The sequence below is a fragment of the Primulina tabacum genome, chromosome 18 (genome assembly GCF_025594145.1).
Source record: "Primulina tabacum isolate GXHZ01 chromosome 18, ASM2559414v2, whole genome shotgun sequence".
NCBI lineage: Eukaryota > Viridiplantae > Streptophyta > Magnoliopsida > Lamiales > Gesneriaceae > Primulina > Primulina tabacum.
In genome coordinates, this window is record NC_134567.1 from 23,050,526 (window position 1) to 23,077,807 (window position 27,282).

A 27,282-nucleotide genomic window follows, 5' to 3' on the forward strand; every position below is an offset into this window, starting at 1 on the left:
TCTGACTTTTGTTAATTTTGTTGCAGATTCTCGTAGGTCCAATGACAAGATGGTTTCTTGTCGTGAATATTATTGTTACAAGCTCCAAATTAGAGACAACTCTACGTCTGTTATTTTGTATGCTGGGCGACTATTGCAGCAGTTTGTTGTCGATATGTATATAAAACTTGAAACTACAAGGCTTGATTATTATCGGAAAAATCAAGCAGAGATGAGATCTGATTTATATCAAGGTATTGTTGATAGTGTTTTTAGAGGAGAAACTAGAGGTAGCGAAGTTGGGCAACGAATTGTTCTTCCAGGATCTTTTATTGGTGGTCCAAGAGACATGCATCGAAGATATCTTGATGCAATTGCATTGGTGAGAGTATTTGGAAAACCTGATTTATTTATTACAATGACTTGCAATCCAGATTGGCGTGAAATAACTGATAATTTGTTCAAAGGCCAACGTGCACAAGATCGCCCGGATTTAACTTCTAGAGTTTTTCGAGCCAAGTTGCTAGATTTGAAGGATCAGATAATTCATAAGTCAATTTTTGGGCATGTATCAGCTTATGTGTACACAATTGAATTTCAGAAAAGGGGACTACCACATGTACACATGCTTGTGATACTGAAACATGACTACGAGATTAATTCCCCAGATATGTTTGATAATTTTGTTTCAGCAAAACGTCCAAACAAAAACACTCATCCTTGTCTTTTTAAATTAGTTGTGAGACATATGATGCATGGCCCATGTGGGAATTTGAATAAAAAAATTCTTGTATGGTTGAAGGGCGGTGTAAGAATCATTATCCTCGGCAATTTTGCGAAAAATCTGCTTTAGGGGAAAATGGTTATCCTATATACCGAAGAAGGGATGATGATCAAATTGTGGATGTGCGGAAGGCTGGATTAAATTCACAATGGGTTGTTCCTTATAATCCTTATTTGTTGTACAGGTATGATTGTCATCTTAATGTGGAGGTTTGTTCAGGTGTGACTGCTGTTAAGTATTTGTATAAATATATATACAAAGGTCATGATAGAGTAGCAGTTAATCTTGTCCCCCCTGACTTGGAATGTGTTGATGAGATTAAAAATTTCCAGGATGCCCGATGGGTGTCCGCACCAGAGGCAATGTGGAGGATTTTTGAGTTTGATTTGAATGAAATATCTCCAGCTATGATCAATCTACCACTTCATTTACCTAACAAACATTGCGTGACGTTCTGGAGAAATCAAAATCTGCGAAGCCTTTTATATTTAGAGCAAACATCGAAGAAAATGTTAACTGAATTCTTTTATAAGTGTTCGATTGACGATAAAGCAAAAAATCTTCTATATTCTGAATTCCCCGAGCATTATGTTTGGGACAAGCAGGGAAAGTGTTGGCTCGAAAGAAAACACCGAAAAGTAATTGGTCGGATAAACAATGCAAACCCTATTGAAGGTGAGAGATATTATTTGAGATTATTGCTTCTTCATGTTCGAGGACCTAGATCTTTCGATGATCTCTTGACACCCAATCGACATACTTGTTTTTCTTTCAAGGAAGCTGCTCAATTGAGGGGGTTGCTTGAATCTGATAAAGGTTATTTTGAATCTTTACGTGAGGCTGTTAGCTTCCAAATGCCAAATGCTTTGAGACGACTCTTTGCGACCATTTTGGTTTATTGTGAACCTTCAGATGTTCGAAAAATGTGGGATACATTTTATGATCATTTGTCTGAGGATTTTCGGCGACAAGATTACATTGAACATTCATATTTGTTGTCTGAAACGTTGTGTGCTCTCAACCTTATTTTGGAGAGTATGGGAAAAAATATTGAAATCTATGATTTGCCAAGAATACCAATTAATACATGCAACTCTGGAAAGACTGTGCCAAGAGAAATATTAGATGAAATTTCTATTGCAGTGTCATCTGACGACTGTTTGGCGCAATCTCGTCTCAATGTGGGGCAACAAGAAGCATTCAACATAATTCTCGAATACGTAAATTCTGGAAAACAAGGATTGTTTTTTGTTCATGGCCCTGGTGGTGCTGGAAAAACATTTTTGTACAGGGCTCTTCTTGCCAATGTTCGATCAAAAAAAATGATTGCTCTTGCAACAGCAACTTCGGGTGTTGCAGCTTCTATTTTGCCTGGTGGGCGAACGTCTCATTCACGATCCAAGATTCCAATTAAATTACACGAAAGAAGTGTTTGCACTATTTCAAAACAATGTGGTCTAGCTGAGTTACTACGACGAGCTATGTTGATTATATGGGATGAAGCTCCAATGGCTTCTCGTTTGGCTATTGAGGCTGTTGACCGAACTCTTCAGGATATTGTTGGTATTCGAGAGCCGTTTGGGGGTAAAGTTGTGGTTCTTGGAGGGGATTTAATGCAAGTCTTGCCTGTTATTCCCAAGGCTACTGTCCAAGAAACTATTAGTGGAAGCTTGATTAAGTCATATTTGTATCCACATATGCAACAACTAATATTGTCCGAAAATATGAGAGCTAAGGCGGATCCTACGTTTGGAGATTACTTGCTTCGTATTGGTAGAGGAATGGAGCCAACTGATAGTGATGGTAATATTAAAATTCCTTCCGAGATGATTATTAGTGTTAACACAGATGATGTTGACTCCTCTGAACAAAAACTCATTGCATCTTTCCCTGGAGAGCTTAAGACATATTTAAGTTTTGATGAAGGTGTTGATGATACTCACAATTCTTATCCAGCAGAGTTTTTAAATTCGTTGATACCGAATGGTATGCCGCCACACTGTTTAATTTTGAAAAAAAATTGTCTTGTTATGTTGTTGAGGAATCTTGATCCAGCTGATGGTTTATGTAACGGAACTCGCATGGTTTGCAAAGAATTTAAAGAAAACGTTATTCATGCCGAAATTTCCGTTGGCATACATGCTGGAAAGCAAGTTTTTATACCTCGAATTCCATTGTCTCCATCTGAAAATGAAGTATATCCATTCACTTTTAAAAGGAAGCAGTTCCCGATTCGCCTTTGTTTTGCAATGACAATTAACAAGGCTGAAGGACAAACCATTCCTGTTGTCGGTGTTTATCTACCGGAGCCGGTGTTCTCACATGGTCAGTTGTATGTTGCATTATCACGGGGAACATCAATGGCAAATACCAAAGTACTGATTAAAATGGATGGGATAAATAAATTTGGTGACATCAAGACAAGATATGTCGTTCACCGTGAGGTGCTGCAACATTTTTCCTCGTGATTATTGCAAGATTAAAAGGTTAGCCATTCATTCTTTGCCATATTTATTGGCTTTATTCCCAAGTCAAATTACAATTTATGTTGCAGTTGTGTTTCTTTTCCGTCCTCAAGTTACTAGATATTACCTGGGTTACTTATTTTTTTTATTTTTTTTACAGGTATTTCCATACTTTTGATCTTTTCGACGTTATGCTGATGAGGTATTTTTGATTTTTTTGAAACAAACGAGGTGGAGTTTTTTAGTTGTAATTTTCTTTGACTTCTAATTGATACGACATATTTTCTTTTTTCTATTGGCTATTTTTTGGTGGCTTTTGTAATTTTGGTTTGTATATTTTCTTTCACCTGCTGCGATAATTCAGCTCTTCCTCTACTTTTTCGAATACAATAGAATTGAAGAATAATGTCATTTACAAAATTATACATCTAAATTCTTTCTTACAATATTTTTAACTACTTCATTTGATAATAAAATTAATATTATTTATATCTGCATCTCTGTTTTCATCCCTTTATGAAAGTGAAGCTTTAGAATCCTATATCATTGAAAGAATGCTAATGTCAATTTGACAATAAAATGACGCCTCGAATAAAGAACTCAAGAATACTAAAATTAGGATTAAACAAGAAAATAATTCAATTGATCTGTTACATTAGTTTGAAAATTAAATAAACTATGAGTAATTAATTATCAATACATCAATGAAAAATGTAGTATATATATCATTATCTTATACTATTTCATTCAATGCCACGTGCAACGCACGTGTCCTTTACTAGTTATATAAAGCAGTATAGAATATTCTAAAGAGTTGATCTCCACCATTAGATTAGGTTGATCTTATTCATCCATACTTAGAGTCGACATGAATATGTATAGGAATTCATTCGTAAATCAACCCAACAACTCATTCTTCTCTCATCAAGTGTTGTTATATATATCTTCTCTATAAAAATTCTCCAAATTAATGGTGTTTACTTGCACACTTTGCCACACAATATCAAGTTTCTAAGACTACTTTGCTATTACTCTTAGGGGTGAAATCAATGGGCAAAGGCCGTATGTAGACTTAGAAGGACTGAGTTATAACAAACTAATAATCTTTCAAGGTTTTTCTACTGACATTTCAATAACATTTCAACTATAATCTACTTATATGAAAGCACGAATAAGTTTAGGTTGGCCAGTTTAGGTACGGTTCCCGGTTAAAAGAAAAAACACGTGTCACTTCCACTACACCACAACTGAGGGACAATATTACGTGGGCTCTGCTCTTCTCTCCACCACACCATGTTGCTTCTGGTTGCACCGAGGTTCCTTCGTTTTTCAGTTTTCCTCCTCTTTCTTTGTTTTCCTTGCCTTGGTTAGCAGAGTCCAGCACAAAAAGATTTGCCTCAGGTGTCTCTTCGGTCCTTCTTCTTCCAGCTTCTCGGTGTCACCTGTGCTGGGTTGCTTTCACCCTTCTACAGCCTGGTAAGCCTCTATTGTGTCTGTTTTCTTCCCCTTCTTTTCCCCCTGAACGTACCTTCAATTCTTGGGTTTGTCCTTGTTTTTTTCTTGTCTTGTTTGTCTGATTTTTATAGTTGCTTCTTCTTCGCTTGTATCGCTTCCTTGTCCTATTTTTGTTTTGTTTGTTATGCTCTCTTTGACATCCCTCCTCCTGCTTTTACTTTGCCTCGGCTTTGTCTTTCCCCCCATTACAGCGAGCCACTTCCAGCAAGAAATGTCTGTTCGGCGCGTCGTCCATGGTCCTCTTCTTCTTACAGCTTCTCGCTTTTACCTCTGTTGTATGTCTTTCCCTCTTCTTGCCGTTGGTAAGCTTTTACTGCTTTTAATTTGTCCCGCTTTTTTTTTCGTTTCCCCTCGAATCTTGGGTTTCTTCTTCTTCTATTGTTCTTTGGAGTATGGATTCTTTTGGGTGAGTGAAAGAGATTTGGGGGTTGGTGATTGGGCTTTTGGAATTGATTGGGATTGATTGGATTCCAATATAAATTTTAAGAAATTGTTATTATTGATTCTCTTGATTTTGTTATAATCATCAGCCTCGTTATTGATGGGAAATATTATAAAATAAGCACTCATAATATCTATCACGGTCTTCATAATCTTATATTGATTTGTGATAATCACAATAACAACGAATTTGAGCTTTTTATTTTTGTAGTTTTATATGCGAATAAAAAATGAACCACTCGACTTGATTTCCGAAGAAGAATTTTCATGGTACTATTTTATTTCTCATTTCATGTCAATGTAGGAGAACTACTACCAGAGGTGATTTGCGTTAGTAGTGATCTGGATGTGAATTGTGGTTGATTAAAATTGATACTCTTTATGTTTAACTTTATGGACAACAATGTTTGTTTAGTTGTTTTCATAAAGGTTGAATTTTGAACTGGAATGCCAGTCTTGTTTCTCTCTCTCTTGTATATCAAAAGCTGATTTTATATCCTCACACATTAGCTTATAAATGAAGTTTAGGATTGCCTCTTCGAGTGCAAGTTCTAATCCATCTCGGAAATCTTTTGGCTCGTCTGTGATAAAGTGTATTCAATTTTTCACTTGTTGGTATTCTATTAATTTTCAATAGATTTATAAACTTGCGACCAACTTACGGATCATATTAACTTTTTTATTCCTAGGTTATTGTGTGCATATGTAGCTAAAAGTCATAGTTAGTCTGCCCATAAAAAATTTATTTTGAGTTTCTGTCATAATTGTCAAGGCTTCTGAAGTTTTTCAATTTTGAGTCAGGCACAACATGATTTTATCTTTTGGTTATTTCTTGAGTTCTTACTATTTTTTGTGTTTTGCAATAGAAAATCAGTCAAAATGGAAGTTTTTGTTGTGAACAGATCTTGGAGTAGTTTGCTGGAAGCACTTTCGTGCTTGAGAACTCATTTTCTGTAAAAACTTGCTGGTTTGAAGTTTCTAGGAAGTTTTCTAAAGATGCATGACTAAAAGTGAGCCTTTCGAGGCCATTAAATACAAATAGGATAACTGAAAAGGGTTTCATGTTGTTATTTACTCAGAGATATATTTTGTGCCATCAAACTCTGCCAGTTGAATCCTTGCATTGTACATAAAACATGTGTATTGCAATTGTCTTGTTCTGCCATCAATGTCCTGATTATGTGGTTCATTGATCGTATTTTTGTATGCTACTTTTTGTCGTTACTTTAGCTGGGACTGAATTATGGATGTTATTTATTCTGTTCTTTTCTGATATGTGTATTTTCTTCAATGTTCGGGTGTATCTGCAGAATACAAGTGTTTATCCTGTCTCTTTTTGGATTGGTTTACTTTTAACGGTGTGATGATTTGGTGGCTGAGTGTAATTTGTGAACATTCTTTGATTTTGGTTTTCTCTTAATGGCAAGTTATTCTTGCATTCTCTTCTCTTTGGATATGCTTAATTTTTTCCTTATCTTGCTGCAACGCCCAAAAACTTTTGAAGAAAAAATCATGTCTACTAATCGGATAGGAATTTCAAGTATGTTGTTTCAACTAATTGAATTTAGTTTGTTACGGGAGGAAGATTACAACAATGGGTATCTGGTACAACCTGTTGGGCGTGCTGAACCACATATATGTGGTAGTGACCTGGACCCTGGAGGCGACGATGAAGATCCTGAAATCGAGGAAGATCTCGAAGAAGAAGATGATGAGGAAGACCTAGATGGAGAAATTCAAGAGTTGCCATCATCTTCATCCGACAAAAGGAAAAGAAATGAAGATTCTCATGAACATAATGGTGATGATGATACCTCGAAGAACCATTAACAAAAGTTGTTATGTGTTGGGTTTGAATACAGTAGCCGTTGGTGCTTGAGTTTAAATGGTAGTTATTTGGGGTGTTCAAACGGAGGGAAAGTAGAAAGAAATTGGATGTTAGAGGAACTTGTTCTTTGATTTTGTTCTGTTTTGAATTTGGCTTGTAAAAAAAAAAATCAAAATACTGGGATGAGATTTGCACCAGACAGATCGCCGAGTTTTTGGATATAATTGGGCCTCACTTTAGTTCTTTACGCCGAATTACCTAACGTCGTTATCATTTTCGTCTAATAAAAATGAGTGAGACATGACTATGGATGAACAACTACTTTAAATAGTTATAAAAATAATATTTGGTGATCGATTATACTGAACAATTAATACTCAAATTGAAATTTTCTGTAAACGTCCAATTGTTTGAAATCACTTTTTTCTCTATTTAAATTTGATAATATTGCCAAAATATATTCTCTTAATGTCAAATTTAGTATATTATATCAGCCATCTTTTTATAAGATTATATATATTAGGTACGGTAAAAACAAATACAACAAAATTTTATTTTATTAGAAATATATATTGACGATGTCAATTTATAAATTTAACGGGGTAGAATTCGAAAACCCTGTTTCACGTCTCAGCTCCCAAATCCTAATAAATAATTGTACCATTAAAATTGCCAATATTCACTAGCTAGCAGTGGGATCAGCTATGGATCTTCTATTTTCGAATTTATAATAACTTATTTACGGAATAGATCCCTCATTAGATTTTCAGATGAGCAAATACTGTATAGTCAGTTTGAAACATGTTATTAAAATTCTCTCATTTGAACACCAACACAATCTTTTTCCTAACTATTTTCGCTTAACAAATTCCTTATCTTCCCAAATTTCTTATTATGTTAAGCACATTGTCAACCAGAAATACTAAATGTATGAATATAGATATAAAAGAAAATAAAAAATTGTTACACTCATAATACATATAGCTTTATTGTTAAAAACACCTACACAAATATAAATAATCATGTGTTAATCTACAAATCTGGGTAAGGGCACCTCCCCTACCTAGTTAATGTAAAGTGAAAATAATTTTCATATCCATTGGTTCACAATATGCAATTCGTAGATGATTGTTATTTTTTTCCACTAAACTATTGACTGCCAAATATTGTGAACTCGCTCCTCTACTAAAATGTTTGTTTATATGATAAAATGTAAAGTGAATTAAGATAGGCCCATTTTAGGGATTTTGTTTTTGCTTTGACATTTCCAAAGTACACCAGAGAGATTGCTCTGTATCTTTTGATCTTTTATAAAACTAGAAATTAAAATATAAATTAAAAGAAAAAGTGTTCTTCATACTTTTTTATGCCGAACAAAGTAACAGAGAAAGGAAATGTCAATCAAACTTGGGATGTTGAATTGAAATCTTCCAAGCACATTGGTCCTTGATAAGTAAATTTACCGTCATCATGTCTAAGAAGCGTTTTCTACATCATTCCAAGATACAAATCGAGCAAGGACGACGACTGCCCGACTGAATATTGTTGCCCATTTTATTTTATAAATTATAATTTATGTTATGATATGATTATTGAATCTTGATAGATTTTCTGTTCATATAGATATCCTAATCCGTCGCTAAAACCGTCGCTAACCAAAATTAGCGACGGTTTTAGCGATGGAAATGATCGTCGCTAATCAGAATTTTTTTTAATGATAATTTGAATTATATCTTTGTCCCTATAAATAGGGATTTTCAATTATGAATAAAATAGTCAGAGTCATTACCTGAACTTACTTCTCATTTAATTTATAGCATGTTATCATCGCAAATACTTTTTCGTTTGAAGTTGTTATCAGAAGAGCACAATTTATTATTAAATATTATATTTTATGATAAATCAATTGATGCTCATGAATTAGCACACTCTTATAATTTTATGTTCATGCTCCTAAAGTGGCACAATAAGATTTCTATATCGATATTTAGCAAGATCTAATATCTACCAATATTTGAAGAATGTTGTTTTTAAAATCGATAGTCTAGGTAGATCTATAATTTAAGACTTAAAAGAATATTAGACCTACAACTTAAAATCTAAGATATATTTTTCCAGATAAAACATTGTTACACAATCTAAAACTTGTATATATTCTTGAATAATATCAATCTAAAACCAATATTTATGAATAATATTGATTTGAACATATAAAATCTGTCAATATTTCAGAAAATTATTGATGTGAGATTTATTAGTAAAAATATTGATATTAGATCTATCAACATTCCTGAAGGATATTGATTAAGATCTATATTAATATAAAATACAAGATCTATCAATATTTTAAAAATATATTGATCGAAATTTAAATCTATTAATATTTATGCAAACTATTGATATAAGTTATATAATTTGTCAATCTTCCCGAATAATATTGATACAAGACACAAGATTCGTTAATATTCTCAAAAAATATTGACATAAAATATGATAATATTTTTTAAAAACATTGATTTAAGATATAAGATGTATTAATATCCTGAAGACATTGATATTAAATATTCATAAAGAATATTTATCTGATAAAACTTGTTAGTTTTTTTTTTTTAATACTATAGATCTTAAATATTTATGAAAAATATTGATACACAACCTAAAACTTGTCGATATTTATAAGGAATGGAGTATTTTTTTTATTTTTTTTTTGAAAGTAAGGAAAGTAGTATTGATTTGATGTAAATCAAGATTGTATATTATACAAAGAATCTTACGAGATCATTATACAAATAAATTTTGTGAGACAAACTTCCGAACCAACCCAACCAATTAAAATATATTACTTTTTATGTCAATAATATTATTTTTCACCGCATGATTGGACCAGATCGACCCATTTCACAAAAGATCAATTCTATAGGTCATGTATTGTTAATGCTACGACGAAACATGGTTTAGTTTTTACGAGTAGAAATACTTATTTTATGACAATTAAAAGTAATATGTGTCACGCCCCGAGACCGGGGTTAGTCGACACCGGAGTTGTTCAACAATCATATAATCGCCAAACAACAAGTCTCGTAGTTCAGTATAAACCAAAACCAGTCTTTTCACAATTAACTCAAAATAATATTGTCTTACAGCGATAAATTCCAAAACGAAATAAAATGTGTGAAAGCGTTGTACAATTTGAATAAAAAATTAGGAAGAACATAAGCGAGAAATCTTTATATCCCGAAACTTCATCACCAACCCCAAAGCATGTCTTATTCATCCTCGTTTAATTGATCTTCGTTCTTATCTGGGGAGAGATGTAAGGGGTGAGTGTTTTGGAAAACACTCAGCAAGTGGGGGCCGATCGATTACCACAAGTACATAAAAATATAATTTAAAACCCATATTGCAAACAGATTTTCGAAACGTAGTATATCATATCAGATTAGAATCGGAATCGAAATGCGAAACAAAGATTATCAGACAATTTAGAACAAAACAAATCAGAACAAACGAAAACACTGTTATTCCCCATATGTTAGTCCTCTAAGGTAGGGATGTAAATGAACCAAACCGTTTGTGAGCTATTCGAAGCTCGGCTCGATAAAAAGCTCGTTTGAGTTCGTTTGTTAATCATATCAAGCCAAACTCAAGCTCGATTTCGAGCTCGAAAATTTAATCAAACCAAGCTCAAGCCTAAGGATATTCGGCTCGTGAGCTCGCAAACATGTTTGATAATAGGCTCGCAAACATGTTTGATAATAGGCTCACGAGCTCGAGCTCGATTTGTTTAGGTGGCTCGTAAGCTCGAGCTCGACTCGTTTAGGTGGCTCGTCAGCTCGAACTTGGCTCATTTGTTGAGTTGATAAATAAAAATATTAATAGTAATGTTAATGGAAGGAATTGAACACAAAACATAGTTGAAAAAAAGATTAATTTACACCACATAATCACAATTACATTTTTTTATCTTACTTGCATATCATTATACTAAAATGTTCTTTAAAACATTATAAATTAACAGAAATACATCAATTTATTCTATTTTCCCCAAAAAATTTACATCACCAAGTCATATACACGTTGAGTAACTTTAAAAATTATTATCCTAAAATATTATATTAAATTGAATATAATGAATTTATATTAATTAAAAAATAAAATTTATTTGGAACACATCGAATGGAGTATTAAAAGAGTGAAATTATTGCAATGTTATTTATATGGTGATATCAGTGTATGACGAATATTTGTTATCTGGATGTTGGATGTATCATTTTGGGATGTTCAATAATATAATGAGTTTATGTTTTTTTAGTTGTTCTTTTTGTCGTTTTGGTTATTTATGAATGAATTTATATTTTTATGTCTGATTTAAAATTAGTTCATAGATATATTTAATTTTTAACAGGCTCAAACTCGAGCTCATAGCTCAATTCTATGCTTTATGAGCTCGAAAACGAGCCGAGCTCAAGCCAGGCTTGTTAAACATGATAAACGAGCTATTAATGAATCAAGCTCGAGCCCGACTTAATTAACATGATAAACGAGCTTTTAACGAGCCGAGCTCGAGCTTTTTTCGAGCTTAGTAATTTCAATGCAAACCGAGCTCGAGCTTTTTTCGAGCTTAGTAATTTCAATGCAAACCGAGCTCGAGCCTGATAATAGAAGCTCGAGCCGAGCTCGAGCCTCAAACAATCCTAAACGAACCAAGCTCAAGCCTGATACTGTTTGGTTTGGTTTGGATTGTTTACATTTATACTCTAAGGGGTGAGGCCAAAACACAGTTTTATACCTACTGATGGGGGCCATCTAGAATTTACAATCGTCGTTCCATATGCCACTCGAATCGTAACAGTGCAACACAGAATCAGATGTATCAAACAACACTTACTGGAATTTTTGAATGAATTCAGCGAAATCAAAGAACATCGGAAATAGAAAGAACATATCGTTCATCGATCGAGATTTTATGAAATATATAGTAACATTTTCGAAAATGGTTTGACACACATACAAGCATGTCATGAAATACTTATATAAAGTTTAAGTTACAAAGAAATACATAGCAAAAGCCCACTTACTCTTGGTTCAAATGTACGATTCGAACTTAACCGATACTTGTGTAAAACTTGGGTCGAACATGGGCAGCACCTCGGTAACGATTTGGGCAGCACTTTGACAGCAATACAATGGCCGAATGTAGCCTCTTCTCTTTGCTTGAAGTAGCCGAGACTTATGAGTGATTTGGGAGGATTTTTGGTGTGATTTTACACTAAACCAGAGCATCTATATATAGGCCTCCAAGGGTAAGGTGAAGGGTCACTCCATTCAATGTCATTTATCTCACCTTAAATGTCATTATTCATGGTCATTGATCTCCTCTTAATGACACATATTCATGACCATTAACATCATATATAAAACACATATTCATGGTCATTAACCTCCTCTTAATTATCATTATTTTTCTCTTAATATAGGTGGTTTAAATTAGTAATTAAAATGGTGATAAAAGGTCAATAATGAGGGAATATGATTATTCAAATTTCCAAGATTATGGTTGCATGGAACTCGAAAACGTTGTGCCAAAATGAGCTGAAATTTTCTATGACATATATCGTTCTTCCCGTTGCAAGATTTCGGGTCTTTACAATATGTTCATTGATCCATGCTCTCGCGGAATTGGTATATATTATTTACCAAAATATTGAATGTTAGAGTCGTGATTTTGAGATCGGCAACCGTCCACGACTTATTTAATTTTTAACTATATTTCTAGATAATGTAACACATACGCCAATCAATAATTTATTATTGTCCTAATTTATTTGTCTTTAACTCGATTTAGGATTTGTATCGTGTTTTTATCATTTCAATTTTATTTTTAAAATATTATTAAAATAAAAAATGAAAATATTTTTTTTGTAAATACTAAAAGAATGAGATGAAATTATAAAAAAAGTGGGAGGCAGTTTGAGAAAATGGGTAGTGGAAATTGAACAATAATTGGTTTTCTTAAAATTTTAGTTAGTAAAATCAAGAGCGTTTTAGTCCACCCACGTAAATGTCCAAAACAATTCAATAAATCAAAACACTCTTTTAATATTTTAGAGGAATTTAGAAATAATTAATTATTTAATTTTCTATAAGGATCTAGAGTATGTTAGTTGACAATAACTATTTAATTATATCAGGTGTTTTTAATAGTTAAAAATACAATGTATGAGTTTTGGCAATGAGAATTCAACTAATCCTATATGAACTGTGGTTTTAGAAGAGTTACAGTAAGATTAAGATTGAGTTATTGAGAGATAATAAATATATATCATCAAAAGTTGATAACACGTAACACAAGAAAATTTAAACCTAAATTTTACCCTCATTCTCTCTTCTATCCTCAAATATTTCTATCACCTTGAGAAACAAGGCTCATGGTCGAGCCACCCTCCCACCACCGTGCACAGCCGCTGTCGCCATTAGAGTTCCGAAATTTCCGTGAGTTGATCTCAATGTAAAATTTCGTCTATTTTCTAATGCAAATTAGACGAAGAATTCAGTCTTCGATTATAGACTTAATTTAGAGGATGAATAAAAGAGATTTCCAGTAGATCACAAGAAGGATTATCTTGACCAATTCCGAAATAGTTGTTGTTGCAGCGTCTTAGAATGCAAAAGTGAATAACATTAGACATTCAAAAGTGAATAACATTAGACATTATATGCATGGATTTGAATCATACGATGTCCAAATCATGTTTTGAATGTCAAAGTTAAAATTTTAAACTTTCATCACGTATTGTGTACGAGAAAACGAAACTCCAACACTTAGAACTTTCTAAATTTATTTCCTGTCATGAATATATTTCATATCAAAACTTTTGTGTAGGATATATCATTTGTCAGTTTGACTCGAAAAAAGTTCGAACATGTTCGAGTTCAGTTTGAATTCAATAAACTCAAATACAGATCATATATTTTTCGAATCAGCTCGAAAAACTCACAAATAGGCACGTTTAATTTATACTTCTAAGCCTGGGTTGCATCAATTATGCTAATTTTTATTGCCCAAATTAATACATTTAAAATTCATAATATATGTCTTGTAATTCATCTAGAGCTTGTTCGACTTCTTCTAAAGAATGTCGCAATAATTCAGTCAACCCACTCACAACCTGCAGAAGGAATGACATCTTAAATCTCCGATTTGCCGATTATTTTTCTTTTGAGTTGGGGGTGATGATTAGGGGTGATCAAATTTTTTTATTAATCGTCTGAATCGCCCAAATTGAATTGCACCGCACTGTTTTTCATAATATTTTATAAAAACCGCGATTTAAAATATTAATCATTAACCGCATTGCATACGCGGTTCGATTATTTTTTTGTCAAAAACCGCACCAAACCACACCGCCTAAACCGCTTGTCTTATTATTGGACCTAAAATTATAATAATTTGTAAACAGTTGTTTGAAGTTTGAAAGTAAAAAAAGAATAAAATAATGTAAATGTCATTTTTGTTGTGAATGTGTTGTGTTGTTAAATTATTAATTTAGTTTTGAATTTGATTATTATTTTATCTATTTTGATCTTTATATGTTTTGAATTATATTTTATATTTGAAGACAATATATTGTTGTTGTTTTCAAATAAATTAGAATATATGTTCTAATATTTTCATTAAAAAAACCATAAACCGACCACAACCGCTTGAAATCGCTCAAAACCACAAGGATATTTTTTCATGTAAAATCGCGATTAATTTTTCAAAATACTAACCGACCACATATGACAATTCAGTTTGAATTTTTTTAAAAAAACCGCAAAACCGCACCGTGATCACCACTAGTGATGATTGCTTTGTTTAGTTTTTAAATTTTTTTATTATTTCTGGGCGTTTATTTCTATAATGTGTAATTGAGAATACCACATTCCTAAATACTATCTCAATTTACATAAAAACTCGTTATAGTAAACTTTTTCAGGTGAATTTTTGAACCGATCTGATCCGATCCGACATATGAAAAAGATTATTTTTTATTATAATAATAATTATTTTTATTACAAAGAAATTTTTTGTAATATATGCAGAAATTTTTTGTAATATATGCAAATTTTAATAAAAATATGTTAAAAATATTATTTTTACATACTCATAATTACAATTTTTTGAAATTTTATTTTATTTTTTAAATTTTTATTAAAAATGCGGATGATTTTGGAACTGGGTCTAAAACCCCAGTAATCCGAGCGGGGGCTTATCTCTTTGAGCAAAGGCGGAGTTCACGATTTGCTGCTCTCACTTACCAAATGCACTCATGAATCCGAATGCTCTCACTTCACCACTTCAGAATCCTCTATTCTGCTTCGAAATCCATGGCTCCGCTAGGCTAAATCCCAAATTCATTCGCTTCAGAAGTCACTCGTTCAGATTCCGGCCGTTTCCAATCACCACGCACGCTGTTCCGCTTAGATATGTTCAGTCATCTGTTATTAGTTGTTATATGGTTGGCAGCAATGGCCGACAGCTGAAAATACCATTTAGTTGTACAAAACTTGATAAAAATGAACAGAATGGGATCGACGTTGCGAAACCAATTGCTTATGCGTTGTTATGTGTTGTTCTGGGATTTTTCTGTCCTGTTTTTGGGTTTCAGAAACCATCTTTTGCCGCCGTCTCTTCACCTGCTGCGAGTGAATTATTGTTGCCGAAAGAGAATGAAGAAAAGGGTCACGAGTACTCGAATTTTACTAGGAGGTTGTTGGAAGATGTGGGTAGGCTGCTCAAGATGATAGACGAGGCCAAAAAATCGGAAAATGAGGATTTTTCCGCTAAAGTTAAGGAGAGCTTAAAGGGTGTTGAAGCTACTAAGAGGACGTTGCAAGAAGAGATGATGAATGATCTTAATGCGAAGTTGAAAGTTTTGAAAGGGGAAAAGGATCAGCTGATGAACCGGTCCGAGGAAATCGTTGAGAAATTATTTAAGGCGAAGAGGGAGGAAGAGAGTTTGTTAAGGAAAGCCAAAGGTGGTGGCGTAAGTATTCAGAAGTTGAGGGAGGAAAGGATGAGTTGGGAAAAAGAGTACAATAGCATAGGGGAAAGGATCAATGAGATTGAGGATTTGATATCAGGGAAGGAAACCATGGCCCTAAGCATTGGTGTGAGGGAGCTCTTGTTTATTGAGAGAGAGTGTGAGGCATTGGTAGAGGGCTTTACGAGGGATATGAGGAATCGTGCCACTCAGAGGTAAACTGTGAATTGCTTTAAACTAATAAAGTGTGATGATGGTGTTTCATGAAATTTACCAAGAAAATGATCGTCAATGTTACTGTGTGATTGTTAAAATGTTGGTTTGCATGTATTTTATATATTGGTGATTTGTACAAAATAATGAAACATAAAGTAAATCATCAAAGCATCCATTGATAACAGAGGATTTTGATTGAATATATGTTGTTAACTTGTTATCTTTTAACTTTAACAAAATTCTCCATATTTTTTACACATATTTGGTTTTATTAGGGTCTTGATCCCGGTAGTTTTCCCACCCTTCCCATTTATATAGCAATCATAGAACAATTTTTTTTGTTATGTAACTCATCAAGACGCCTCATCGAAACAAATTTTCTCCACTAGTTGAAGAACTTCTGGCTATGCCCCTGATTACAAGTAGGACATTGCTAAAGTGCGAAAACAATTAGAAGTTAGAACATGGATTTCAATCACATCTTGGAAGAGTTGTTGCATGTTTCAGTTTAAAAATGTGTACAAATCAGCGTGGAGTGAATTGTAATCCATAGCTACTGCATTGAGTCTGAGGCTATCAATCTTGTATCTCATCAGTCCCAGGTCTTCAATGGAAGAAGAAACTTTAAACAACTTATTTTTATATTGTTAAGCACGTTGGTAGCTCCAATGATATGCGTTGACTTTCTTGTAAATCTACCTTTTTGAGAACATACATTTTAGCAACAAATAAGCTTTTTTCTGTACCTGTGCTTGGGCATGCCTACCACGCGGCTTGGTATAAGTAATTTTTTAATCATAGAAACTTCTATGGCCTCTCCCCTTGCAAGTTTTCAGGAACAATATTTTCATATTAAGTGTAATTGTTGCTGTTTACAGTTTCAAAATCTTCATAGGAGTGATAGGTTGGTTACAATTGCATTTCTAGTAGTTAGGGTCTGATCCAACTGTTGCATCTTATTCTTCTTCTGGTGTCTTGAGTTCACAGTTCTTCGGCAGCCCCTGTTACGAAGCTCTCTAAAGGTGAGATTCAGAAAGAATTGGAACATGCACATAGGCAGTTAAAAGAGCAAATAATTTTACCCAATGTTTTGACTAATGAGGAGAGGGGTTCTCTTTCGTATCAAGATGCGACTGATTTCGCTCTTCGAATTCAGCAAGTGCTTAGAGATTCAAAGGAGATGCAAAAGAGCCTCGAAGATCACATAAAAAAGACTATGAAGAAACATGGTATAGAAAGACGTTTTATTGCAATCACACCCGCAGATGAGATTGTCAAGGGTTTTCCCGATATTGAGTTGAAGTGGATGTTTGGAAGGAAGGAGGTGATAGTTCCAAAAGCAGTAGGCCTCCATTTACTTAGCGGTTGGAAGAAATGGAGAGATGATGTTAAGACTAACCTAAAAAGAAATTTATTGGAGGACCCTGATTTAGGTAAAAAGTATGTGGCTGAAAGACAGGTAAGGTTTTCTGAAAATTTTTCCTTGGATAACTGGAATTTTAAATTCTCTTCAAGTGTTTTTACGTGCTCACAGTGAAAAAATGCCTGCGATTCAATAAACGTTCATGCAGCTTCTACAAGTGGTCTCTTTTTCAATATAAATGATAATATGGCATATGATCAATAAAAATTGTTTATCACATGTTATGTAGGTGATCAATTAATCTCTCCCTCTCAATGTCATAGACCTTAGAATCTTATTCTGAACTGAAAAAGTGTGATATTTTCCAATTCATACGATCATGCAATTTCTGGTGTTGTATCTATCTACAAACCAAACTTAAAATTACATGTTTACATGCTCATATGTTATGCTATCAACACATGAAAGTAGCATTTCATTATTTGTCATGGTATTTAAACATGATATATTACAAAAATACAATGCCGACAAATTGTATGTTTTAGTAATGTTGTTGTATTGAGTAAAAACTTTAGTGTTTGTTACCTTTTTTAATGAATATATTTGTTCTAGAACAATAATAATATTTATACGTCGATGATAGTTTTCGAGCCAAAATAAAATTTTATTCAAAATTTATATATTTTGAACAGATTATATATAATGTGTATCTATATTCAGCCTGTATGAGCAGTAGTTAAGCTCATGTCCCGTTTAGCTATTTTTATAGCACAATAATAGAAAAGTAGCTCTTAGGCTTTTCTGCAATTCAAAACTTTTGAGTTGACCCGTTGTCATTAGCTATTTAATACATAGGCAGCCAGTCAGCCTAAAAAGTTGTCCAAGTCAAGACCTTGAGTTCAATTCCTGAAGTTAATGTAGTATTTGCAAGTAGGGAAATGGCTAAATCTGAGTAGCTAGCAATTTTTTAGTGACCTAAATTTGGTTCTCGGATTGTTATATGATGTAGAATGGTTAAACAATTATTTCAATTATAATTTTTTATAGAACAATATGACAGACAATATAAGGAGAAATATTTCTCTTACTGCGAAGGCAATGTCCGGGATAAATTAATCTCCCGACCAGTCTTTGATATCTTCCTGTATCCATTGCAAGGCCATTGTTGATATCTCCTAGCTTCTTATTGGCTTCTTTGGGTGTATCTGATGGTTTGCATCCACCCATCCTTGTCTCCTTCAGGAGGTCAAGAATGTATTTTCTTTGAGACACCGTGATTCTCCTTTTGGACCTTGCTACCTCCATTCCAAGGAAATACCTCAACTGCCTTAGGTCTTTCATTTCAAACTCTCTTTGCCAAGCTTTTCTTTAACCTGTTTGTCTTTTCTATATCATCACATGTCAATATTATATCATCAACATAGACAATTAACACTGCAATCTTTCCACTATTTGGAACTTTTTGTGAAGAGGGTATGATCCAATTGTCCTTGACAGTAGCCTTGGCTTCTCAGAAACTTTGTGAACCTTTCGAACCATGCTCTGGGAGATTGTTTCAGTTCATAGAGTGATTTCTTTAGCTTGCACACTTTTGGTATAAACTGATCAGTAATTACAGGTGGTGGTTCCATGTACACTTCCTTTTCCAGATCACCATTTAGAAAGGCATCCTTCACGTCTAGCTGATTTAGTGGCCAATCAAGATTAGCAGCAGCAGAGAGAATGACTCGAACTATATTGAGTTTCGCCGCTGGAGAGAAAGTTTTTGTGTAGTCAACCCCATATGTTTGGGTGAAGCCTTTGGCAACCAACCGTGCTTTATACCGTTCCAGAGATCCATCAGAGTTGTATTTTGGGGAAAATATCCACTTACACCCTATCACAGATTTTCCACTTGTTAGGTCAGCCATCTCCCAAGTAGAGTTTTTTTCCAGAGCTCTCATCTCTTCATAAATCACCTCTTTCCATTCAGGGATTTCTAGAGCTTCATATACATTCTTAGGAATGTTGATGGCATCTAACTGAGAGACAAATGAACAATAGGAGGGTGACAATTTTTTATAAGATACAAAGTTTGAAATTGGGTGTTTTGTGCATGATCGGGTACCTTTTCTCAGGGCAATGAGAAGATGAATGTTGTTTTCAGGAGTAGTCAAGGCATCATTCTGAGTTTCAAGATCCAGTCCACGAGTTGACTTTTGGCATTGTTGAATGATAGGGTCTCCTCTTTTCTTTGCATTCTTCTTCCTTGTATAGACTAATCCTTTAACTGTTTCTCAACTGTCTTCGCTGTTATGTCGGATTGATTAAAGTCTGAAATTTCATAGTTTCCTAGTTCTATATCAAAGTCAGGCTCGGTTGAGTGGTCATCATCTTCACTATCTTTAGACTCCCTCTGAAGATGTGGCGCGTAGAAGGACTTGCCTTCAACGAATGTTACATCCACAGAGATAAATTTTTTTTGGTAACAGGGTCAAAGCACTTGTACCCCTGTTGGTTTGCAGGATACCCAACAAAGATACATTTTTGTGCCTTTGGATCCAGTTTTGAGATATCAGGATCAAAATTATGTACAAATACTATACTGCCAAATATTTTTAGAGGGATTTTAGTGAGAAGGCGTGCATTGGGAAAACTTTTTTGGAAAATATTTACAGAGGATTGAAAATTCAAAATCCTAGATGGTAGTCTATTTACCAAATATGTGGCTGTTAGAACTGCTTCTCCCCAAAGATACTTAGGCACTTTGTTTTCAAAATTAATTGCTCGAGCAACTTCAAAGAGATGTCTGTTTTTTCGTTCAGTCACACCATTTTGTTGAGGTGTACGGGGATATGAGCTTTAATGAATGATCCCTTGTTCTTGGAAAAACTTGCCAAGTATATTGTTAAAAGTATTCCCGCCCATTATCACTCCGAAAAATTTTGATCCTAGTGTGGAATTGAGTCTGAATCACTTGGAAAAAATTTTGAAATGTGACCGCTGCATCAGACTTATCTTTCAAAAGAAAAACCCAAATCAGACTTGAATGATCATCAATAAAGGACACAATCAGCGTTTTTACTTTGCATGTGTAACACCCTTCCATCAACTATACTCATAAACCATAGCAATAACCATGATCAATAATAACTTAACCATATATCCATAACACCAAACCATAGAATAAATTGTTATGGTTTATGAGTATAGTCGATGGAAGGGTGTTACATTTAGTGGTATCAGAGCTTATTCTATGGTTTGGTGTTATGGATATATGGTTAAGTTATTATTGATCATGATTTTTGTTATGGTTTATGAGTATAGTTGATGGAAGGGTGTTAGAGCATGGGTCCCAAACGTCACTGTGAATCATTGTAAATGGCGTGGACTTTTTATAAGGTTGAGATGAAAAAGTAGCTCGATGATGTTTGGCCAACTCACATAATTCACAATGCAAAGTAGAAATATTTTTATTGATAAACAACTTGGGAAACATTTTCTTTAAATAAATAAAGTTCGGATGACTTAACCGACTATTCCGTAAGAAAATATCATCGACATTTGAGCGGGAAACAGAAGTAAGACACTCGGCTGGATCACGTCTGCCAAGGAAGGAGTTGGCAGTAAGAAAGCAGAGACCACCATCCTGTTTAGCATTGCCAATCATCTTCTTCGAGGCCAGGTCCTAAAATTCACAATGAGAGGACAAAATATGACTCGACACGTAAGATTAATGGTGAGTTTGCTGATTGACAAGAGATTGTATGATAGAGGGGGGACATGTAACACATTTGTAAGAATCAAAGACGAGGAAATAACAACGGTTCCTTTCTCTGCAACAGATGCAACAGAGCCATCAGCAAGTTTAACATTTTGGTTTCATGCAATGGACTATATAAGGAGAACACTTGCGATGAATCTGTCATATGATATGTTGCTCTGAAATCCAGAATCCAGACACTGTTACTGGTCGAATTAACAATATTTGCACAAGGATAAATACTTGTCTAGAACATGAGAGTTTGGATTTATAACGTCTAGAATCAAACAATTGGAATAGTTGCTCTAACCGATCCTTGGTGAAGGGAAGAGAAGCTGAGGAGGTAGAGGGCAGTCCAGAATCTTCACCACCTGCTTGAAGAGCTCGACCACCAGTATTCGATCAGTTGGTGCCAATTTTTTTCTTAAGATGGGCTTGTTTCCTATGTATTTTCCAGCATGTTTCTATAGTATGCCATGACTTTTTGCACTTTTCGCAAAATGGTCTCCCATCATACCCCGTCTCTCGACTTGGGCCGAACCTTCAGACTCCATGGTGTGTTTCGAATGTTTCAACATCACTTGGTGTCGAGTTTCTTTACGTCGGACCTCAAAAAACACCTCCCGAAGGTTGGGTAGAGGTTTTCACCCAAGTACACGTCCTCTAACCTCATCAAGATCCTTGTTTAATCCACGAAAGGAAGACAAACATCCTATGTCTGTCTAGTTTTGCCTTGTAGCTGGTACAGTCCTTGCTACTCCCACTCATCTGCATTCTGCATCAAGGAAGTCCAATTCCTGCTGTAGAACTATAAACTTGTTATTGTAAGTTGTGACGTCTTTGTTACCTTGTTGCGTCTGCCATACCCGAGTATTTAACTCGTACAGTTGAGAGTAGTTTTCAGAATCGGAGTAGGTATCTCGGACCTCTTTCCAAACCTCCCGAGCCGTGGGTAGAAATATGAATGGTTTATCGATTGTTGGCTCCATCGAGTTGATCAACCATGCCGTGACCAATGAATTCTCGGAACGCCACTGATTGTATCTTGGGTCAGTCGAAGCTGGGGCTTTCACTTTGTCGTTACAAATCCTAGCTTTCTTTTTCCATCAATCGCAAGTCGGACTGACTGTGCCCACTCCAGATAATTTTTCATTCAATTTGTGGATCATTATCTAAAGAGAAGAATATGGGAGTGTGACATGTGATTGAGTTCCACTGTCACTGCTTGAACGGGCGCCATAAATGATTAAACTCTGTGAGCTTATTCGTGCAATTCGCAACTTTGAATTTGATCTTCTTCCAGACGTCATCCACGAACTCCGATAGTGTGGTAGTGTTTTCTCAATCTAAACAGTCACTCATTTTGCGGATTACTTATCCGCTTCTATTGTAACACATCTATTATAATAATAAAGTTTAGTTTCCTGTCAAAAAAAATGTTGTGCAAAACCGAACAAAAGTTTTGTAATGTACCAAATAAATCTCTTTGAATCAGTGTAAGCACGGCGGTAAACGTTTGAATAAAGTAATTATTATCATTATTTGTTTTTGCAAGTAATCTCTTTGTTTTGTTAGTAACCTTTTTTTCTGGATTTCAACAAAAAAAATATATTTTGTAATTTACTAAACAAATCTCGTTGAATCTGGACCAGATTGTGTGCAATGATATTACTTCAGAATCAGTTGTCATTACATAGGTTTCTGCCTCATGCTCATCGAAGTAGGGTCTGCAAGCTAGACTTACAACAATCTCACTTGTAGTCATTTGAAATATGTATGTACTTTGTAGAAATGGTTAACACAAGCCAAGTTCTTCATACCTTTATCCAACATTCGATGTGCTACATGGCTTAACTATGCAATGAACCAAATATGTAGCTCTCTTCAAAGAGAAATAAGCAATTAGTTATGTCGCGAGCTACAGGTCACCTAGCTCGCCACAACTGCTGGGTTGAGTGAAAATCGTCTTGATTCTTTTCTTTTGTTCGAGACCTATCAACCATCGTATTTGACTGTCTTCTGGATTAATCTTTCTTCCCTATTTTGAAAGAATTGAGGGAGAAATTTCAAGGCGCCAAAATATGGTATTTGGTTCTCAGGTTGATGTTTGCAATGTGAAGTTGATAGCATTTGCAATATGGTATTATGTGATGAAAGATTGTTAATCTTTGCGGACCAATCAGTTAAAAACCGTGGGGAATTTTAAACCGTCGTTAATTAACTTCCAATGCTTTTCTGTACATATTTTCCAAATTTGTATCTTGTATATGACATCATGTGAATTTTCTTATTTCTTACCTGATTTGTGACCTGTCAATTTTAGGAACGCATTCTTTTGGATCGGGATAGAGTGACATCTAGGAGTTGGTTTAACGAGCAATGGAATAGGTGGGAATTGGATCCGGTAGCTGTTCCTTATGCTGTATCCAAGAAACTTGTGGCGGGTGCTCGAATAAGGCATGATTGGTCTGCCATGTATATCACACTTAAGGGGAATGACAAGGAATTTTTTGTAGACATCAAAGTTGGTACTTTACTATTGTTTCCATTCCTTCCACAATTGATTTTCCTTAAGTGATTTCTTTCGAGTCTTATCATGTTATCAAGTGTTCGACAGGAATTTGAGTTGCTGTTTGAAGATTTTGGGGGTTTTGATGCATTGTATTTGAGAATGATTGCGGCTGGGATACCAACTGCAGTTCAGCTGATGAGGATTCCTTTTTCAGAGTTAGATTTGAGCCAACAATTTCTCTTAATATTGACAATGTGTCGTCAGTGCTTTACTGGATTGTGGAGTAGCAACATTGTTTCAAATGCAAGGAAATGGACCCTTGAAAAAATAGGAAATATCAATGATGACATAATGATGACGATTGTTTTCCCTGTTTTGGAGTTTATTATCCCTTATCAGGTAATTCCTCATTGTCTTTGTGGCAACTGTCATACCAAACTCTAATAAACTTCTGGTTGATCTGCCTTTTCATTTCTTTCCACGCAGAATGACTCTTTTAGCCGATTTACCATGTCCTTAATTTTTATGAATGCATTCTTACCTTTTTCATACAGTTGAGGATGCAGTTAGGTATGGCTTGGCCAGAGTATTCTGATATATCAGTTGGCTCAACCTGGTATTTGACATGGCAATCTGAGGCTGAAACGAACTTTAGATTAAGGAAAACAGACGAGTTCCAGTGGTATTTTTGGTTTTTAATTAGAGCCTTTATATATGGATATGTGGTGTTTCATGTGATTCGACATGTGAAGAAGAAGATTCCGAGAATTCTCGGTTTTGGCCCGATGAGAAGAGATCCCAACTTACGGAAATTGGGGAGAGTGGTAATTTTTCTATCTTGAATATACTCAATATAATTGTTTGCTAAATGCAGGTGGCCAAATAAAATGTGTTTCAATGAAAAAATGAAGAACTTAAATTGTAAGTAAAAGATTAGCATTGATTCTAAAATAATCATTAGGATTGAATGGTCATTTGGATTCAAATTAGAGACTTAAATGGAATACCAAGAATGACTCCAGTGCAATTAAATAATTCTGAGAATAGTTATAAAGCAATTAGGTTTCTAGTTCTAATGCAATCATGTAACTTAAAGAAATAATTTTTGAAAATATGAATTGGAAACTTGTTAAGGTGTGTTTCATTAATCTCCTCTTTTTAAATAAAGAACACTCTTTTGGTGAATGTACTAAGAGATATCGGTAACATTGAAAGTGTTGGAGATATTCTTGTTAGTTAGAAAGTCATATTTTTGAAAACTTTGAAAGGTCCAAGTTTTTTCGCTGTTTTTATCGGAGCGATTAGTCATATCCCACCCAAATTAAAAGTTAACACCAAATTTAAGATGTATGTACTAGTATGAGTATGGATCGTTTCTGTAAGGAACATCAAATTTTATTGTGCTAAAATTTAGAACAATAGAAATAAAACAAGAGGTTTTTTTAGCGAAAAAATTAAATCCTAACAAGAAAATAAAAATTAGATTTTAAGAAATAAACAAATTAGCATGCAATCAAAATTGCATTTATAAAACAACTAGTTAAAGCTAATCTCAGTTTTTGTCGACTTTTCCATTGTAATTTATTAACTTGATTATCGAATTTATATTTTAATATTCATCATTGGGAAATTCAAATTCTATCTTGCTTTATTTTTAGTTAAATAGTAACATGCACTCTAAATAACCTTTATCGATTTAACAATATCATACAAGTGATAAAGATTTTAATTTAATGATATCATTTAAAATTAATAAGAATAATGAATCTAAATGACACAAATACAAGCATTTGCATTTAACATAGTCAATTTTTTTTTGTGAATTAATAAATTTAATAAGAAATTATGAATATTAGTTGTTTCTTTAAATTAGAGGGATTTAACAATTACGAATTCAATATATAATTCAGTTGTAGATTATATGAATCAAAACTAGTTGATCAGTCCAACAATCGAACGAATAATTAGAATTAATAAAAAATAGATAAACAATTGATACTCAAATATAAATCAATCGAACTCAACATCAAATTTCACACGTTAAAAAAATTCCATGGTAAATATTTAATTCTGATGCACTTGGACCATTTATAAATTATAGAAAATAGCAAATAGACATAATATAAATGGGAAATAAATTAAACTTGTGTATATCTATCTCCTCGTCTCGAACAAAACTCGTCCTCAAGTTTGGTTGGTGCAAGAAAAACTAGTCTGAGAAAAACTAGTCTGGTGGAAAGTATTCAAAGATATTTGAGACGTTGAAAGTAATGGAAATATTTTTTTTTGATATGAAACAAAAAATTTATTAAAAAAAGTAGGCCGGATTACAAAGGAGAGTAATCCACAATTCATATTTACATATTTAAAAAACAGCTCTAAACTAATATCAGTAGCATACAAACGTCCAATCCTTAACCAAATCAGAAATAAATAAGTGGTTAAATTCCGGCAATTTCGTGGTCCAAGTCACAACCCTGAATTTGATCTTCGCCCATACGCCGTCCAAAGACTCCGCTGAATCTGTGAATATTCTATTGTTCCTTTCCAACCATATCGACCAAAAAATTCCGTGAACTACCAAATACCAAAAGCTTTTATTCCTTTTCCCGTTGTGGAATACTGTCTCCATAAGAAACAAGTCCCGGGCTTTTTTGGAAAGGTCCAGTCGAAACCCAGCTCTTGTAGTACTTTTGTCCAAATTCTAGTCGAGAAAGAACAATGCAACAAAAGATGGTCTTGATTCTCCTCATGTTTCCAGCATAAACTACACCATTGAGGGCATAATGCACAACTAGACCACCTTTTTTACAACGAATCGCAAGTGGGCAGTTCCCCAAAGCCATTATTCACGAGACGACTTGAACCTTGTGCGGGACCGGTATCTTCCAAATATTATAGTAATACGGGAATAAAGGGAAAATTGACCCGGGAAGAAAGAATCATAGAAAGACCGCACAGAAAAAGACCCGGAAGAGCCCCATCCAAACTCTAAAATCATCCGTACCCCGCTCCAACCTAACCGTGTCTAATACCCCTAAAAGTTTACTGAATTCATCTAATTCTACCTCATTTAAAGCTCTCCTGAAACACACAACCTCACATCCCACCCGTTTTCTTGTAGACCATAAATGCTCTTGATTACTTTCTTCCACAAATATTCTTTTTCCACTGAGCATCTCCACCACCATTTCCCAAGAAGCGCCTTGTTCGTCAAGCATCTTAAGAACTCGAAAGATCCAATTTTTTGGTCCTAAGTTAGTTAAGATACACACTAAGATTTCTAATGCACTTAAACAACTTAAAATTAAAATTTCTATAAAATAATGGAAAATTCATAATACGACCGGGAAAATATTAATCTCGTGTTGCGTCACAGACAAGTCCTGCTCTAAATGTTAATCTTGTGTT

The 27,282-nt window shown here is 34.2% G+C and overlaps 3 protein-coding genes across 3 annotated transcripts in view; all 3 read left to right on the forward strand.

Moving 5' to 3' along the window:
* The first annotated feature begins 771 nt into the window (after positions 1-771).
* On the forward strand, positions 772-2,822 carry LOC142532379 (uncharacterized). Its single transcript, XM_075638693.1, has 2 exons — positions 772-2,723; positions 2,819-2,822. The coding sequence occupies exons 1-2, from the start codon at positions 772-774 to the stop codon at positions 2,820-2,822; spliced, it is 1,956 nt and encodes a 651-aa protein (XP_075494808.1).
* Positions 2,823-4,419: 1,597 nt separating this feature from the next.
* Positions 4,420-7,215, forward strand: LOC142533082 (uncharacterized). Its single transcript, XM_075639700.1, has 3 exons — positions 4,420-4,704; positions 4,935-5,045; positions 6,770-7,215. The coding sequence occupies exons 2-3, from the start codon at positions 4,955-4,957 to the stop codon at positions 7,012-7,014; spliced, it is 336 nt and encodes a 111-aa protein (XP_075495815.1). The 5' UTR covers positions 4,420-4,704; positions 4,935-4,954; the 3' UTR covers positions 7,015-7,215.
* An 8,010-nt stretch (positions 7,216-15,225) lies between these two features.
* LOC142533428 (putative inactive ATP-dependent zinc metalloprotease FTSHI 5, chloroplastic) overlaps positions 15,226-27,282 on the forward strand; it is a 42,336-nt gene continuing 30,279 nt past the window's right edge. Inside the window, exons 1-5 of the mRNA XM_075640186.1 lie at positions 15,226-16,253; positions 17,242-17,713; positions 23,683-23,883; positions 23,977-24,270; positions 24,426-24,695. Of these exons, the coding sequence (XP_075496301.1) occupies positions 15,325-16,253; positions 17,242-17,713; positions 23,683-23,883; positions 23,977-24,270; positions 24,426-24,695 (2,166 nt within the window). The 5' untranslated portion in view covers positions 15,226-15,324. The remainder of the gene's footprint in view (positions 16,254-17,241; positions 17,714-23,682; positions 23,884-23,976; positions 24,271-24,425; positions 24,696-27,282) is intronic.

Excerpts from the sequence above, each read along its gene's own strand:
- LOC142532379 (XM_075638693.1), top strand. The coding sequence starts at position 772 with ATGGTTGAAGGGCGGTGTAAGAATCATTATCCTCGGCAATTTTGCGAA.
- LOC142533082 (XM_075639700.1), top strand. The coding sequence starts at position 4,955 with ATGTCTGTTCGGCGCGTCGTCCATGGTCCTCTTCTTCTTACAGCTTCT. Across the intron at positions 5,046-6,769 it reads TTTCCCTCTTCTTGCCGTTG|ATTACAACAATGGGTATCTG; the intron begins GTAAGCTTTTAC and ends TACGGGAGGAAG.